The 16,612-nt window shown below is 41.6% G+C and overlaps 2 protein-coding genes across 2 annotated transcripts; both read right to left on the bottom strand.

Moving 5' to 3' along the window:
* Positions 1 to 423: 423 nt before the first annotated feature.
* On the bottom strand, positions 424 to 5,126 carry LOC307253865 (E3 ubiquitin-protein ligase RNF14-like). The gene is made up of 7 exons (XM_080032072.1): positions 4,764 to 5,126; positions 4,159 to 4,289; positions 3,147 to 4,019; positions 2,622 to 2,700; positions 2,024 to 2,236; positions 1,712 to 1,884; positions 424 to 1,308 (listed from the first exon to the last, which is right to left on the bottom strand). Exons 1-7 carry the CDS (start codon positions 4,915 to 4,917, stop codon positions 1,168 to 1,170), a joined length of 1,764 nt encoding a protein of 587 aa, XP_079888198.1. The 5' UTR covers positions 4,918 to 5,126; the 3' UTR covers positions 424 to 1,167.
* Positions 5,127 to 6,994: 1,868 nt separating this feature from the next.
* Positions 6,995 to 16,113, bottom strand: ankmy1 (ankyrin repeat and MYND domain containing 1; the record flags this gene model as incomplete). Its single annotated transcript, XM_080032193.1, has 18 exons — positions 6,995 to 7,236; positions 7,874 to 8,028; positions 8,448 to 8,611; positions 8,838 to 8,939; positions 9,171 to 9,293; positions 9,465 to 9,572; positions 9,673 to 9,768; positions 9,894 to 10,034; positions 11,529 to 11,700; positions 11,819 to 12,000; positions 12,468 to 12,822; positions 13,391 to 13,464; positions 13,572 to 13,733; positions 13,885 to 14,101; positions 14,432 to 14,670; positions 15,161 to 15,355; positions 15,448 to 15,594; positions 15,895 to 16,113. 18 exons carry the CDS (start codon positions 16,111 to 16,113, stop codon positions 6,995 to 6,997), a joined length of 3,093 nt encoding a protein of 1,030 aa, XP_079888319.1.
* Between the last annotated feature and the right edge of the window lie 499 nt (positions 16,114 to 16,612).

Below are 16,612 nucleotides of genomic sequence, written 5' to 3'. Positions count from 1 at the left end.
CCTGTGTGGAAACTAGGATATTCCTGGAAGAGAGAGACACACACACACACACACACACACACACACACACACACACACACACACAAACTCGCACACAGTACTAGAGAGGGCCAGTATTGTTTGGCCTGATATGAAAGACAGCTGTAGGGTTCCTATCGAGCCTCAGACAGCCTGGGGACAAGCTACAGAGGTCTTTGTTCCACTGTTATGACAGAACAGTGGAGAGGAAGGGAGAGAAACGTTTGGAAAACAGGAAGTACATCAGTAAGTAGATGCAAAACGCCCACTACCTACCAGAGGGAGAAGACATAAAGTTTATACAGACTTTGCATTTCTGATGGATAGGGGGCTGGATATGCACCGAAATACATAGGAGATTAAAATATGTCTAATATAGATAGCTTTATTTATAGTTGATTGAGAATATGATAGTATACAATAGTATAATACATGAAATATTTTTACAATTTTACAGCCAACTCATGACTTATTTTCTCAGTTTTATATCATTCAAGCAGTAACAGTATTGCACATACAAAACTCCTGTAGATCAAGTCATTACATTGTTATATTAGTCTTCTATGACAGTAAACACAATATCTTTGGGGTTGGTCAAAACAAGACCTTTTTTTTTTACTGTTGGCTGATTGTATACATGATTAATCAATAATCGAAAAAATGTATTGGTAGTTACCCTAATCATATGGCTTTGGTATAAACACTCTCACCTGGTTCAAAAATGGCACCCTGGACAATTTTCCTATGGAGACTATAGCATGTACATGCATATCGCATAACAGTTTACACTAAGCCACAGTTTCGTTATTTAAAAGTGAAAGATAAAGTAAGTTTGAATTCAAAACTTTTTTGTAATAAAAAAAGTGTGTGTCTGTGTGCCCAAGGGGACATGTCATTCTTGTTATTTAGCGCCCTCTACTGTTCATGTAGCAATATTCAGTTTTAGAATTGAGCGTTTGTAGCAAAGGACCATTTAGTTGTACAGTATAGATTTCTAGACTGTGTGAACATGCTTGAAACAACATGTGTTGTAAAGTCTTTGTTAAAAGTGCACTTAAAAATCAAATTGATTTGAGCACAGCATATCACGTGCAGGACCTCCCCTCCATGGCTCATGGTCAGTAGCTTTGTGGCACTGAAACATTACAGCTAATATTCTAAGTCATATTGAGAGCAGAGACCGTCCTGAAAGTGCAGGCTTGCACCAATGAACGATAGTCTGGCGAGGCAGGCCCAGCAGAACAACCGCCGACACTGAGAGCACGTCATCATGTTACATCCTCTGTTCTTCTACAACACAAAACCCAACAACATATGTATCAGAAAAAGAAACAGTAGTTTCAAACAGTCAGAAAAACAACAACAACAACAGGGGTATAACTTTCTGTCACGTTATGTTGCAATCATTAATGTGATTGTAAACACATGATTGTCTGTGCTCATCATATGAAGGTAGGGTCAGGAATTCTGGAGAATGATTGCTCTCAGTTTACGGTGCCTAGGCTGTGTATTAACACCAGCGTGTGACCGTGTGCAAACACAGTAGGCTACAAACCGGCAGCAGATCGTGAGAAAGATATTGATTACGGATTTTGACAAACCATGATTTTGAAAAAAAAGCATTCTCCAGAATCACTGACTCTACCTCTAATGTGCGAATAAGTGCTAATACAGTAGGTGAATAAATACATACCTCTATTCTGCAGAAGCAGTGAGGACAGTACTTGCTATTGACTTCAACCCAGTCCTCACTCAGACACTCAACCACAGTGACCCGCAGCGCCTCACGGCCGTATCTGCTCTCCAGGAGGCCCTGCCTCCGTTTACTGCCACTGGCATAGTCATCCCACAGAGCCTTCAGCCCATCTGAGAAACACATACACAGTGACACAGAGCACAGCATCAAAGACACATCTGCATTTACAAAAACTGAACATTCAATCCAGTAATGAAATGATGATGTGCTTCCGCTTGGACCAAAGTGAATATTAAAGAAGTGGGCTACCTTGTGACTGAGGCAGGTCTGCATCGACTTGCTCTGAGTCTGCGCTGTGAGCTGACAGTTTGTTCCTGAACTTCTGTACGGGACACTCGGCTACTCCATGGTACGTCTTTTTGCAGGTGACACAGAAGGCAAAGCCGCACACCTGGCAAAGTGCCACAGTGCTGTCCTGAATGACGGCCGAGCCACAGGAAGGCCGAGGACAGTACACCACATCTGCAGAGACATGAGCATAGACAATGGAAAAATAAATTATATTTTCTTACAATTATTAAAGGTGCAGTCAGTGTGCAATAAAGGTGTATTTTGGCGTCATCCAGTGGCAAGTTTTGGACTGCAACGCTCAGTCACTACCATAGGCCTATAAAAGGGTATTCTCCCGTTTTTGAGAATTGACAGAAGCTGAGGTGGCCTTCAAGGACAATAAGCCAGTTACTAGAGATGGCATCATCCACCACTGCCTCAAGTCTTTCCTTAATATCAACTGATGAGGTAAAGATGTATTTAGTTATTTTTTCCATAGTAGGCCTACTTCATCTTTGTCTTCCAACAGGTGCATTTGAATAAACCCTTAGTTTTACATGAATATACCATAACACACCGGACATGCAGTCCAGAGTTTTCTGCAGCAGGAGACGATCATAGCGGGCGAACAGCTCCTCCCCCACCAGACTCCTCACCTACCAAACACATCAAAAAACCTCAATTAAGATGCATGAGAATTATTCTTCCAATAAAAGGCTGAACAGACAAATCCAGCATTGTTCCTTTCATTTGGTATTACATCTATGGTGCCCACCATCTCTATCGTTGTGTCCTTGAGCAAGTCACTTAACCCCAAACTGCTCCAGGGGCGCTGTAATATGTCTGACCCTGCGCTCTGACCCCCACCGAACTTTGGTAACTTGAGAGGGGGATATGTGGAAAGACGAATTTCAATGTGCCTTGTGTAAATTGACTAATAAAGATACATTTACTTAACTTAACTTAATTTACTGTACATAAATTAATAAAGAACTTCCTTCAGTACTTTATTAAACAAACACATTTTGGCAAGTCATCATCCCAGACGGACCTTCAGAGATATAGGCTGTATTCATAGCAGAGAAAAATGGGTCAGGTCTACCTGTGCGGGTGTAGGGGTGGCAGTGCAGTCGGCCTGAGGACAGGTGACCCCCTGGACGTTCCCCTCTGTTATCTGGAGCTTACAGAACTCGGCGAGACAGGAACAACAGAAGATGTGGCCGCAATCGGGCAACTGCACGCAGTCAGAACCGAGCCAGCCCACTAAACACACGGCGCAGTCAAAGACAGTGGTGGCGAACATTCTCTCTCTCTGGGCCGCGTCGTAGATCAGGAGCTGGGAGAGGAGAGCTTGTGACGGGGTGAGGGACCGACGACCAGGAGGGAGTTGGTTTTTATTTTGAGGGGATTCTCTGGGGCGGCCTGGCAGAGAAGCAGCTCCGCTTTGATCCAGTGGGCTTGAGGTGCTAGAGGGAAGAGACAATGAGACTAAAACATTCCCTTCCAATTCCTCTTGGCCACTTTCGTCAGACTGAGTAAATGGAAGATGCTTTGATTTGAAATCGGCTGAAGACACAACATCAGCCTTAAACTCTGAAGTCTGTTCAGCCTCTCCAATGTCTGAGGTGTTTCGGACCATAGTTTCCTCGTTAGGCAATGATTTGAAACCATTCTGGCAGACTTCGCTGAGGCTGGAGGTTAAATTAATAAGTTGAACCTTGCAGGAGTCTGATGCCACAGCTCCTTGAGAGTCTGTGGTTTGGTTTTCTGCATGTTGAATCTTCTTTGTTTCCGAGGGTGCAGTATTCAACAAGTCCTGGGTGCCGCATTCTTCATCAGACGGGAGCTCCAGCACAGTTTGGATGTCCAGGAACTTGAGGGCATCTTCTTTAAGGAACTGTACCCAGGTGAAGAGCACCACAGCGCCCCCGGTGGCCTGGTACAGATCAGTGAGCTGAGTGGTCAGAGCTGAGAGCTGCAGGGGAGGGGAGGAGACGGTAAATGGGATGATGTCATCTTTATTGACCCTCTGCAAACTGTATTCACTTCGAACTGGCAGGTTGTAAACAGGACCAATTATCTATCAATTGATCCACAGTGCTCCTACAGATTACCTGTGTATATGACACCCAACTGCAGGTAAGGGTGAAGGAGGGAGGGGCTGACGAGGGGTAGTCCTCGGGGAGTTCAAAGGTCAGACACAGAGGAGGGAGGAATGATATCTCATCCTGCCTCAGCGTTTCACCTCAGGACAAAATAAAGACAATGTGAATATACAGGTCATAGTGCAAAGTAAATAAACAACATCACACCTTCAATTGATACTATTACTTTGCAGATTCAAATTTCACATAGGCTTACAGAACATATTTTTAAAGATGTAATCAGTGGTTTCCAATCTTTTTACCTTGCTAACAAAAAAAAGCAGTGTCTTTGTTGTGGCACTTATTTACATCAACTTTAACGTAGGCTATGCATAATGTAATAATGACGTGAATGTAGGCACCAATAAGGGGAATTTTCTCAGATTCAGATTTTTGAATTTTTTTGCAAAACGAGTATTAGGCCTATGAACCTTTACCAGTATGCCTTCATTTGTACTATGGTAATACAGGTTATACACATTTTCGTTACTTATGTAATGAATACTTTTTCCATGGATGCATTTTCTATTCGTTTCTACAACAGCATGTGTATTTAGTTTGACCCTATAGTTTACCTTCTTTCAGAGCCACAGTGAAGTCTCCAGGCAGCTCCACGGACACTCGGATTTCTCCGGAAAACTTCGACTCGTCCCGGGCGAACTCCTCGGGACCGAGAATACTATGCAGGGCGAGCAGTTCGTCTTCCTGCTCTTCCATATCCGCATTCATAAACTGCCCGAAGTCCCAAACAAACCTCGTAACACACTTCACGTCCTCCTCCTCGCGCTGCGTCTTCGGTTTAAAGTTTATTCTGAATAGTTTTCGTTGGAGTTGTATTTCCCTCAGACGTCAGGAATTGTTTATTACATCTCGTTGTTCAATGATAGCGTGTGTAGGCTACGGGCTACGCAGTGTTATGCCAACCGGCTCCCCGTATGTCGTTTCTCGTCCCACCGTTGACTCACCGTCTGATGTAAGGCGCATGAAACAGCAGTTAAGCTCTGCCTACAGAGCACTACATGTTGTAATAGCAGGTCAACTACCACGTGCCATGGTAAACAAACACACCTTTCTTTGCACAAATCACTAATAAATGATGATGTTTCTGAGAGGAATATTCCATTCCGACGGCAATATTCTCTTTAAATATGGCAAAATAGACAGGTCTACTGTAGATCACTTTGAGAGCTGGAGTAAAAATTAGGCTAATGTAGGCCTAATGATCATTAAAGGCCTACTTCACCGGTTGGAATATGAACACTTTTTCTGCCTTTTCTCAGGCTAGGATGATCCGATTAAATTTTGTTTTGCACATTTATACTTCATAGGATCTCCGAGTTCAATACACCTTCATATTCCAACCGGTGAAGTAGGCCTTTAACGTTTTACATTTGCCAGGTCGGTCCACTTCACCACCACATGTATTTAACAGTTGTAGATAGAAGTTACTTTTCTGATTTAATCTTATGCCTAGGCTACATAAAAATTGTTAAATACGTTGAAAAGGATTGAACTCTTTTTGCCTTTGACCCTTAACCTTCCAAAGCATTGGTTTCAGTTATTTGAAATGAAAGGTTAAAGAAAAATGTCAGGCAAATTTGGGAAGCAGAACTTTATTTATTTATTGCCTGCTCTCCTGTTCCATTTATCAACCCACAACCCAATTGATCTTGTATACCTTTGGAGGGGCCTGACCCAGAGGCTGGGAACCACTGCACTAAATACATAGGCCTAATGTAGCTTCAACACTACATGAGCAAATGCTGCTATCAAAATCCAAAATACATTGACAATCTTTTTTCTTGTAACCTTTATTATTATACAAGTGTAATGTGTGTCCTCAAGGTTCTGCTAAGGGAGTGGTCGTTACAATTAAGTCGCTACAGTAAAATCATCAGTGTTCAATTTTTGAAGGTGCTCAGAAAGTGTCATAATATAAGAAACGTGTTGTGCAAAGCTGACAGTGTTTGGTGCTGAAAGGAAACCTTTAGTGACAAAAATGGCAATAATTCATATAGATAATAAATGTGCTCAGTACATTGTTTTTTTTATTTTGTCTATCAAGTGTAGGACTTGGCCTGAGGGTGGTGCTAGAATAATTCTAAACTGTGGGAGCAGTAGTTTGACATAGACAAATGGCTACATTTAAAACAGCACTTTACAAGCTCTTTGCTGCTCATTCAACCAGACACACACACAAACACACCAATTAGACGACAACCCAATCAAATCCATGAAAACTGAGACAACTTAAGTAGCTGATTAAGACCTTGGCATAATCGTGAACAAGTAAAAAATAGTATAATTTTAATAATTTCAATTGAATCATTCTGTAAAAAATTGATATTTCCACGACCTTGACCTTGAAAATTTGAAATTAAGTTCAAAGAAATGGTGATACGTTTAGCTTGTTCATTCAAATAAGAACCAGAGACTATTGTGAAAATGAACATCAACAACAATATTACCATTATTCAAAATATGTAGATATGAAAGAAGTCACATACCAAAACCTTGTACCGGTATTTAGAAAATATGTAAAAGTTCAGTGTTTGCAACTCTGTTGCAATAGCGCGGATAGGAAAATACTACATAATTACTATAACATAACAGATTATAAAACTAAAAAGATAAGCATGCCAAAGAAACATGATTATTATGGCACAATTTAGGCTACTGTCATCACCATTCAGCATTGTATATAAATTTAAGACTCAGAATCAGAAATGATGTAGCAGAAGTGCATTAAATATTAGGTAGATAAAGTTGTACTTGAGGGGTTAAATATTAAAAATAAAAGTATCCATCAGATGAAACTGTAGTTTTCCTTCAGGTTGACTTGGCATTCCGAGACCTTCTCTGCCATTCTCAAGGGCTTGGGGATGCTTTGGGAATTCCACTTGACACTCAATTGCTTAGGGAACCTTATGGATTTCAACATGACAGTCGAGGGCCTGTGGACTGTTTTGGATTTCAACTTGACAGGCAATGGCTTGGTGGCTCTTTGGGATTTAAACACAACACTCTTCTGGATGCCATCAGCAGAAACTGGATTGAGAGCAGAGGCTGGATTGAAAGAAACAGATAGACAAAGTATTTACGAGCCGTTCATTCAAATGATAAAACCACAGTTGCATATACATTTTTTTTTTTGAATATCAATGAAAACTTTGTTTTTTTCTGTAATTTCATTCAAAAGTAAAAATTTCATATATTCTAGATTCATTACACATGAAGTTAAATAGACCCAGAATAAACATACTTTTCAGAAGGTTGACATTTCTGTATTAAAAAATCCTAAAAAATTAGTTTTATGTAATATTCTAATATGTTGAGAAACTGGATTTTTTATCACAAGGGCTGAAAGCCATTATCATCAATATTTAAAAAAAATAAAGGACTGACATTTAAATTTGTGTAATGAATTTTGAAGTTTTCGTTTTTGAATGGACTTTTCCATGATATTCAAAAGAAATTGAGATGCACCTGTATTGTACATAATTCATTTACAGATCTCACAGATTCAAAACAATATGGAATAGTTACACATCACTTTATTCAAAGGCTTATTTAGTGCTATTTCTGCTCTGAGCTTGGGTGCTTCTTGGAAAGGGTTTTGGGGAGGGTTGGTGTTATTTGGGTTTGCTGGGTTGTAACTGTTGGGCGGAGACACTCTGATTCGCACCTGTCCCCCGGATACACTCGTCCTTGTGTCTCTCGTCCCAGGCTTTCAGCTTGCAGGCCCTGGAGCAGTAGAAGACCTTATGGCAGCGGCTACACGCGGTCAGCTTCACCGTCACAGAGCGGCCGCAGTGATAGCAGAACTTAAACAGCGGTTTCCTAGGAAAAGATTCACACACACACATAGTTAGAAACCGGCTATGGAAGGATTCTGATTCCTTGTTTTGCCTCTGGACCACAATTTGTTTCTGAGTTTGAAAAAGTACAAGTTGAAAAGAGGGTGTCAAAAAAATTAAAGGATCAATATACAGGTGCATTGCATGAATGTGTGTGTGAATATATACCCGTGTTTTTCTTTTATGGTTGATATAGTTGATAGACTATCACAGCTGAAGAGGGACACATTTGAAGACATGGCACTTGAAGTCATATACCTACCCACTGTGCTATTGGAACCTGTAACATAGATAGAGTACACACACACACAGAAACACACACAAAAACAATTATTTACAGCAAAATCAAAAACACTAAATGTTTGCCTTTTTTTGCCTTTCCAAAACACAAATAAATTGTACTGACAATTCATTTTGAGGAGAAGTTCAATCTCTAAATTCTCCCGCTGGTCAGCAGTCTCTCTCAGAAGATCTCCCATCAGGCTCAGCAGCTGGCGGCGTGCTTTGAACAGTTCCCTCTCACGCATGTTCAGAGCGTGGAATGGAGTGTTGGCGATGCGTGTGTCCTGAATGGTCACATATAACATGCAAACAGCTATTTAGATGGAATTATGAAAAATAAGAAATAAAACCATCTGACTTGGTCTGAGTCCAAATGTATATAACAATTTAAGAAAAAAATAGGGTGACACCAGTCTGCATTAAGCAGGCCAGTACAAAAGCATGCATTTGTATTTGACAGAATTCAACCGTAAATCATACTGTACATTGGTTTCACAGTTGATGTGTTACCTGGTTGAAAGAGTAATGTGCGTAGTCGACTGCGGTCCCCACATCATCGCCCACCATAATTGGCATAAAGATATCGGCACCAGCCTTCGCTAACATGTCCAACTACATCAAAAACACAAACACTCCATTCAATCTTGTACTTTTTTAAACCATGTAAATTTGTACACCCATATACTGTACAAACCAAATGTGTATGATTTTGATATTATTTCATGACTAAAATAGGGTTTAGTGTAGGACATTTCTGTCTACAGAATGCCTTTAGGATGAATAACGATCTGTTACACATTTCAAAATACATTTACAGCTATGCATGCGTGTTTGTGTGTGTACCAGCTTAGCTCTGTTGCCGCCCAAGTGGTAGTTGATGTTGGCGAGAGCACATAGAGCGCTGCCCACCCTGCAGCCAAGGGGGATGTTGGGATTTGCTCCTCCTTTCAACAGCTCATCCACGGCCTGGGCAGGGAGAAGACACAGGTTCAGAAGTAAGTATTGTGTGTGTGTGTGTGTGTGTGTGTGTGTGTGTGTGTGTGTGTGTGTGTGTGTGTGTGTGGTGTGTGTGCGTGCGTGTGTGCATGTGTGTGTTTATGTTTATGTTTATGTGTGTGTGGGTGAGAGGAGGATTACCAAGTCATTCCCAGTTGCTATAGCCAGGGAGAGGGGTGAGTGTCCGCTCCAGAGCAGGTCTGATCTGGCTGTGTGGGAGAGCAGGAGGGCTACCACCTTACTGGCATTCTGCAAAAATAAAATAATAATCATTTAAATAGACCACGGTGAGAAAACTTACTGACTGTTGTGGACTGTTTCTTCACATGCAGATGCATGATGTACCGACCCGGAAGTCACTGTCTCTTTGGCAGGCCACGTGCAGGGCTGTCCGGCCTCCTTCATTGAGATCCGGATCCTCATTGGTGCTAAGGGGTTCCTGGGCCTAAATGAAAAAATAAAAACTCAGACTCAAACTATTTTCTTAAAAGTTTCACTATCACCTTAATAAATGACTACTACGGACTTGAAAAAAGCTAAAAGGACAGAAACACACACACACATACACACCTGATCCGGTTCAAAGATCTGGTCCTGGTCACATGCCTGTGAGTCTGGGTCAGTGAGAGCGTGGAGAAGCAGCTCTGTGATGGTGGGACCTGCTGGACCGGGCAGGCCTGCAGCTACATGCAGCGGATACAGGCCTTTCCTCTACAAAAACAATGACAGTTGAAAAGGAATGTTATAGTTCATGTAATGTAATGTAATGTAATGTGCTTTATTTATACAGCCCTTTACAACAGTCCTTTCGGTGTACCAAAGTGCTTTACAAGAGAGAATAAATAAAAACAATTTAAAAAACAAAAATTAAAAATACATCAAAATCAAATAAGATAAAATACGACAAGATAAAATCAAATAAGATAAAATCAAATAAGATTAAATCAAATAAGATCAAATAAGATCAAAATGTCATCATACTACTGTGTATTAAAAGCCATCCTGAACAAATACGTTTTTAGCTTGGATTTAAAGAGGCCCAGGTCAGAGATAAGACGCATATCCGTGGGGAGCTTATTCCAGAGCCTGGGGGCAGCAACAGAGAAAGCTCGGTCACCCCAGCACTTGTATCTTGACCTGGGCACTTCCAGCAACAGTTGATCGGGGGACCTCAGGGCTCGACCAGGATTTCGGATGGTTAAAAGCTCAAATAAATGTGGTGGGGCGAGGCCATTAAGAGCTTTAAAAACAAAAAATAAAAGTTTAAAATCAATTCTAAAAAGGACAGGAAGCCAATGAAGGGAGTTAAGAACTGGTGTGATGTGCTGCCGTCTGTTAGTGTTAGTTAAAAGACGGGCAGCAGCATTTTGCACCAGTTGCAAGCGACTTAGCGACTTTTTAGAGACGCCAACATAAAGTGCATTGCAGTAGTCCAGCCTTGAACTTATAAGAGCGTGGATGGCTCTCTCGAGGTCACAACGGCTTAAAAACATTTTGACTTTTGCCAGAAGACGTAGCTGGAAAAAGCTTGTTCTTACAACATTTGCAATTTGTTTGTCAAACCTAAAGTAGCTGTCTAATGTAACTCCCAGATTTTTGACAGTTGGAGACATTTTTGAGGACAAGATGCCCAAGTCAGCCGTCACAGTATCCCCAAACATGATACATTCGGTTTTTTTCTCATTTAAATTAATAAAATTGTAAAATGAGAGGGAGGGAGTAGTGAAGTATGGATACTCTCATTTTATGTTATTTGTGTCTCAACAGACTTTTTCATTTTTCATTTAACCTTTATTTATACTCAAGAGATCAATTGAGGGGAGACCCTCATTTGCAATGATGTTGAGTCAAACAAATGCAAAGAAAAAACAACAATACATACACAATAAACAATGCAAATACATGCCAAGATGATAAAGAGCCAACACCATTGAAACATTTAGACATTGATGTAGAATGGCTGCAATTAAAATTAAATTGGTGTAAGCACACCATAGCCTAACCAAAACAGCTACAGGTACAGTTCGGCAGATTGAAGATGATATGTCTACATTTGTTACAGGATATGAAGGCATTTATTTTAATTTGTTAACTTGTATCCCCCCCTTCCTCTTTTATAAGAATTGTATAACAACAACTGAATTCTGATCATGTTTGTAACCCAAATCAATTCATTTCAAAAGGTAAAATAAAATAGTTTCCTGCCTCCGGGGGAAGGGGAATGTCAGTTCGAGCTCCACTAAGCAGCAGTCTTCTCACAGCCTCAGTGTCTGCCGCCATAATGGCTAAGAAGAGGACGGGCATCGGGACCCTTGATACGTTGGGGTCAGCTCCCCGCTCCAATAGCAGCTTCATGGTGGTCAGACGAACACGGTGTCTGGACAAAGTCGGACACAACACAACACATAAAATGTAAAGAAATACACAGAGAGAGATGCACAAACAACATCCGTGTCATCAGAACAGAACAGGCAGAGATAGATGAAAGAGCTCACTCAGTTTTCATGGCAGCCATTTTGCGTACAGTCTCCTGCGAGTCCGAGCGCTGAGGCATCCCCGTGCGACTCAGCGCTTCGGCCGAGCGATGCATCACTTCCTCCGTCACCTGGATGCTGTAGCTGCTGACGGAGCAGGCCGAGTCGAAGGTCGCTTTGTGGGTAAATTTTTTGTCTTTGTCCTGCAGCAGACAGACAGACAGACAGAGAGTTGAGTTGAACAGGTTTAGTTTAGTTTATTTAGATCCCCATTATCTTCTGTCTTAAACAGTAGTTACTCTTAGTTCATAACATGAACATCAAACATACAGTACATCAAGGGTACAACAAAAACATAGACGTACGTACATACATAGTACATAGCATTCATACAACATAACAAAAGTCAACACAATACATCGCACAACAATCAACCAACCTAGTATCAAACACTGCGATTTTGTACCTGAGCTCTTCCCGCTTTGCATTCTTTCCACTGCACGCTGCCCAGTGCAATGTGACCGTCCAACACCTGGATGGAACGCTCCACCACGGGCACAGCCTCACGTCCTGTCTCTACTCTCTCCTGGAAATCCTCTTCGTTAACATCGCTCACTTCCCTCTCCACGTCCTCCTCCCTCTCCTCTGCTCTTAACTCTGTCTCTCTTACTTCTTCCTCTTTCTCTCCTCCGTCCTTAAACTCTTGCTCCTTCCATAGGTTTTCGTCAATTTCCCCATTTTCCGACAATTGATCACAACTGCTCTCGGTTTTACTTTCTTCCTCGCTACTCCCGTTCTCGTCCTCTCCTGCATTCCCTCCTTCTATTCCTCCCTCTCTCTCTGTCTCCTGGCAGTCTCTTTCCACTCGATCTCCCACTTTCTCTTCACTCTCCTCCTGTGGTTGCTCAGCGACTGCAGGACTCTCGGGTTCACTCAGGCCGAGCCAGCGCTCGTTAAAGTGCTCGCTGTCACTAGATGCCTTGCTGCCGGAGTGTAAGATGTACTCTGCCAGTTCTTCCTCTGACCTGGAAATACCACAACAAATAGACAACTTCAATTAAAGGTAAAGTCAGCGATTCTGGAGAATGCTTGTTGTCAAAATCAGAGAATTTCTCCTTACAATCTGCATGTTGTTAGCTACGGTTGGCCCCCTTTGTTTACATACCCTTTGTTTACATACTAGTTTACCGAGCCTAGACTGTATTTATACCTGATTTTGTTTTGGCATGCACACAATACCTACAGGCAGCGGATCGTGAGGAGATATTCACTGATTTTGACAAGAGGGGATTATGGCAAAAAGCATTCCACAGAATAGACTCCACCTTTAACATATCACCTTGGTTTAGAGACCTACTTTAGAATTGGTCAAAGGGTGGTAAAAGTGTGGTAGAAAGGGGCAAATATGATAGTAAATAGGACATTTTTAAGATTATTATCAGTGACAATAAATGTACAATAAATACAGTTTCTGTCCGTTATAATGTGTGAAAGAGGTCATATCAGCTATGGTTTACTGTTCAAAGAAATGACTGTGGTTGTTTTGGTTGCTCAGAATAAGGTAGGAAAGGGTTCAGATCTCTGAAGTCAAACCTGGGTATGTCCGTGGTGAACTCCACTTGGCTGATCTGAGAACTGCTCTCATGTGAAGAGGGAGACATCAAAACCTGATAAAACATTACAGATAAATGTGTATCATCTCAATCCAAACAGATTAGAACACATTTTTCATACATGGTGGAGCCACATGGATAATAAAAAGGTAGAAGCTTACTTCGGTTTTGCCGATTGGTTCTGCCAGAGCATTATGCAGCGACTGGAAAGGGTAGTAGAGGACATGACACACCGCCAGGGCCGACATGCCTTCACAATTCAACTTGTCAATATCAGCGGCCATATCCAACAACAGCTGGATCACATCGTTATGGCAGTTTACCTAAGACAAGAAACCAAACAAACACAACAGTCAGAGGGACAAACATGTATAACGAATAAAACCGAAGAATAACTTTTGAATATTTTATGTCTGTTCTATTTATTGTGTTGTAATTGTTAACTCATTTGGGAAAACGTAATAATGTGATTACAGTGGCAGCAATCAACGAAGTGTGTCCCTGTGAATCTGCTACATCAGGGTGGACCAAACCGGTCTGGAGGATCTGAGACACGGCCTGCGGTTCTCCTCGAGAGGCGTGTTGGATCAACAACTCTGAACTGACTTCCAGAGCCCCTTTAGGACCAAAACTTTCCCTGTTCAGAGAGAGAACAGCTGCCACGTCCCAGCCCACATTTGCAGCCTGTAGTCTGAGTGACACACAAATACATTTATATTAGCATACATGTCATTTTTCATAGTTGTGTCGGTACAATGTGTCTTTGAGGGATTTTCAAAGTTTGCACAAATGTCGCCTCAGACTCAATGATGAATTGAAAAGATTTTGGAGGTCAAGGGTTACTGCAACCTTACATATTGTGAGGATGCAGTGACCTTGTACGATATTGTAGCTTTTTAGGAGCTTTATCTTCTCTACAGCATTGCCTACCACCCCTTAACTTTCAACCGTTCAGCAATTGTGTGCCTTGCGGAGGCATATTACTGCCAGACGGTAGTTCTAGTTTTAACACATTTCTGACCTGTGTTTTTGTATGTGAGCCTGCATGCGAGCCTGTAAAGGCAGAGTGGAGAGCGGGTCTCGCTCGTAGCCTCGGTGCGGAGAAGCGTCTGGCTCCCACAGCTCGCCGTAAAAGTGTTGATCCAACTCTCGTCTCCGGCCTGGAGGCAGAGGCAAGTGTTCACCATTTGTTGAGTAACTCTCCATGCCCGGGGGAAGGATAAAATGTTCATCTGACAGGAGATCTCTGCCCAGGTCCACCTGAGGAGGATGAGAAATTAGTTGATCAGTTTTTGAGTTAAGCTCATTACTTCTGCGTGTCATTATCGCAGTACTTACAGAGTCACTCCTGGCTTCTGTCCGGAGAGCACTAGCAGGAGGCTGGTAAGAATAAGAGAAGTCAAGAAAGATTATTTTGCAAATGTATAGGATGTGTTTGCGTAAACACCAGATGTTTGAATAAATTGGCAAAACATAAAAACATGATGACAAAATGTAGCTGTGACAATTAACAAAATCAGTGGATGTTAAAAAAGACAATGATTCAATGTTAAAAAGAGAGAGTTTGTTTAGGTGGTTGTTATACTGTATATGTTTGGCTGGGTCAAACATTGTTGAGGCCGCCATATTAACCATGTTTTAAAAAGAATAATGGTTTTAAAACCAAATGTATGTATGCAAATTAAGATATTTTAGCCCGGCATTCCTATTCAATTGTTGTTGAGACATTGGTCAGTAGTAGGCTATGTACCTGAGTCATAGAATGTTTGGTGGCAGCCGGGTCTATGTATGCAGCATATTCAGGAAAGCTCTGCAGACTAAAGCCCTCTTTTACAGCGGTACAGAGCTTTAGCAAACACTCCCCGAGCCACAGTCCCACATCCTGAAGCCCATCTGGATAAGTTAACACACCTGGACCGAACCTCTGGTCAGCGTGGTACAAACCCTGACGGCAGGAGAGAGGTTTATTGCCATTTATTTATATTTAAAAACAAAACAAAAATAACCAAATGCCTGTTATCTATCCGCCCAGTTTACCTGAAAGGTGGTTGCATCAGGGAAGTCTTGTTGGCCGTATCCTTCCTTCCTGTTGAGGTAGAACTTCCCAGTGAAAGTGTGTCCTGAGGGCCAGCAGTACTGTCCATCCCCATGCCTGTAGTCTTTGTAGAAAGCACCCTCATAGTACTAGACAATTAAAAAGGAGACATGCTTTATTTACCATCAGGAAATACTGACTGTCCACAGTAAAAAAATGTCATTATGTTTTAAGTAGTTAGCTGCCATTTGCAACAACAATATTTGTAGCCATTCAGTCTACTGTATTATTGTTTATGTTTGCTCAAATAAAGTCTTGTAATGAACTTGGCTCATTATATTTGGCTATAACACTAGCTGACAATGGTAGGCCTATATGTCCAATTCTTCAATAGCCTATGCAGGCCTAATAAAAAATAAATAAAAAAATAAAAATAAAAAGTAGCGTACCTCTCCATTACTCCAGGTGTACCTTCCTTCGCCGTGTTTGAATCCGTTCACAAAGTCTCCCTCATATCTGGACCCGTCGGCCCACTCCTGAACACCGAGCCTTTCTCGTCTCTCTTCCCCGCTTTGAGCTTCTCCGTGGCGGCTGCTCTGTCTCCCTGAATCCGGCTCCACACCTCCTCGCCCCAGGGCAGCCGCAGCACCTTGGCAGGTCGACAGCATTTTAACCTGAGAATTATTCCCTTCAATCCATTTGACAAAATTACCTTTAAAGTTGGCGTAACATCACGCCAAAATAAAAAAATGCAGAGGATATAATTGTAGCTTTCAAAAGTCAGATTTAAGTTGTTACTTTCCTGTGAGCATCGGTTGTCAGGGCAACCACGGTAGAAGCTCCTCTTGCGCATGCGCAGACCACAGACGGGCATAATATAACTTTTTTTAATTTGTCGACCAACAAAAAACCTAACGAAAATGTTTAATAAGAAAAATTAAATTGAAGGTATTTAATTTGGCCTATTATTAAAATAGTTTCCCCCCCCCCCCCCACACACAAAGAAATAGGGTGTTTTGGAGTAGCTGAATTTTCATCCAAATCGACTTGGACTAAAATAATAATTGGAAAATAAAATATATACTGGAGTAAACAATAAAATGAAAGGAGGTCATTTTTAGTCATCATTGTTAAGTGTAAGTGTTCCTCCATATGGGGTCTAAGAGG

Source organism: Ammodytes marinus (genome assembly GCF_949987685.1).
Source record: "Ammodytes marinus genome assembly, chromosome: 8".
NCBI lineage: Eukaryota > Metazoa > Chordata > Actinopteri > Uranoscopiformes > Ammodytidae > Ammodytes > Ammodytes marinus.
This window is presented reverse-complemented; position numbering and strand designations above follow the sequence as displayed.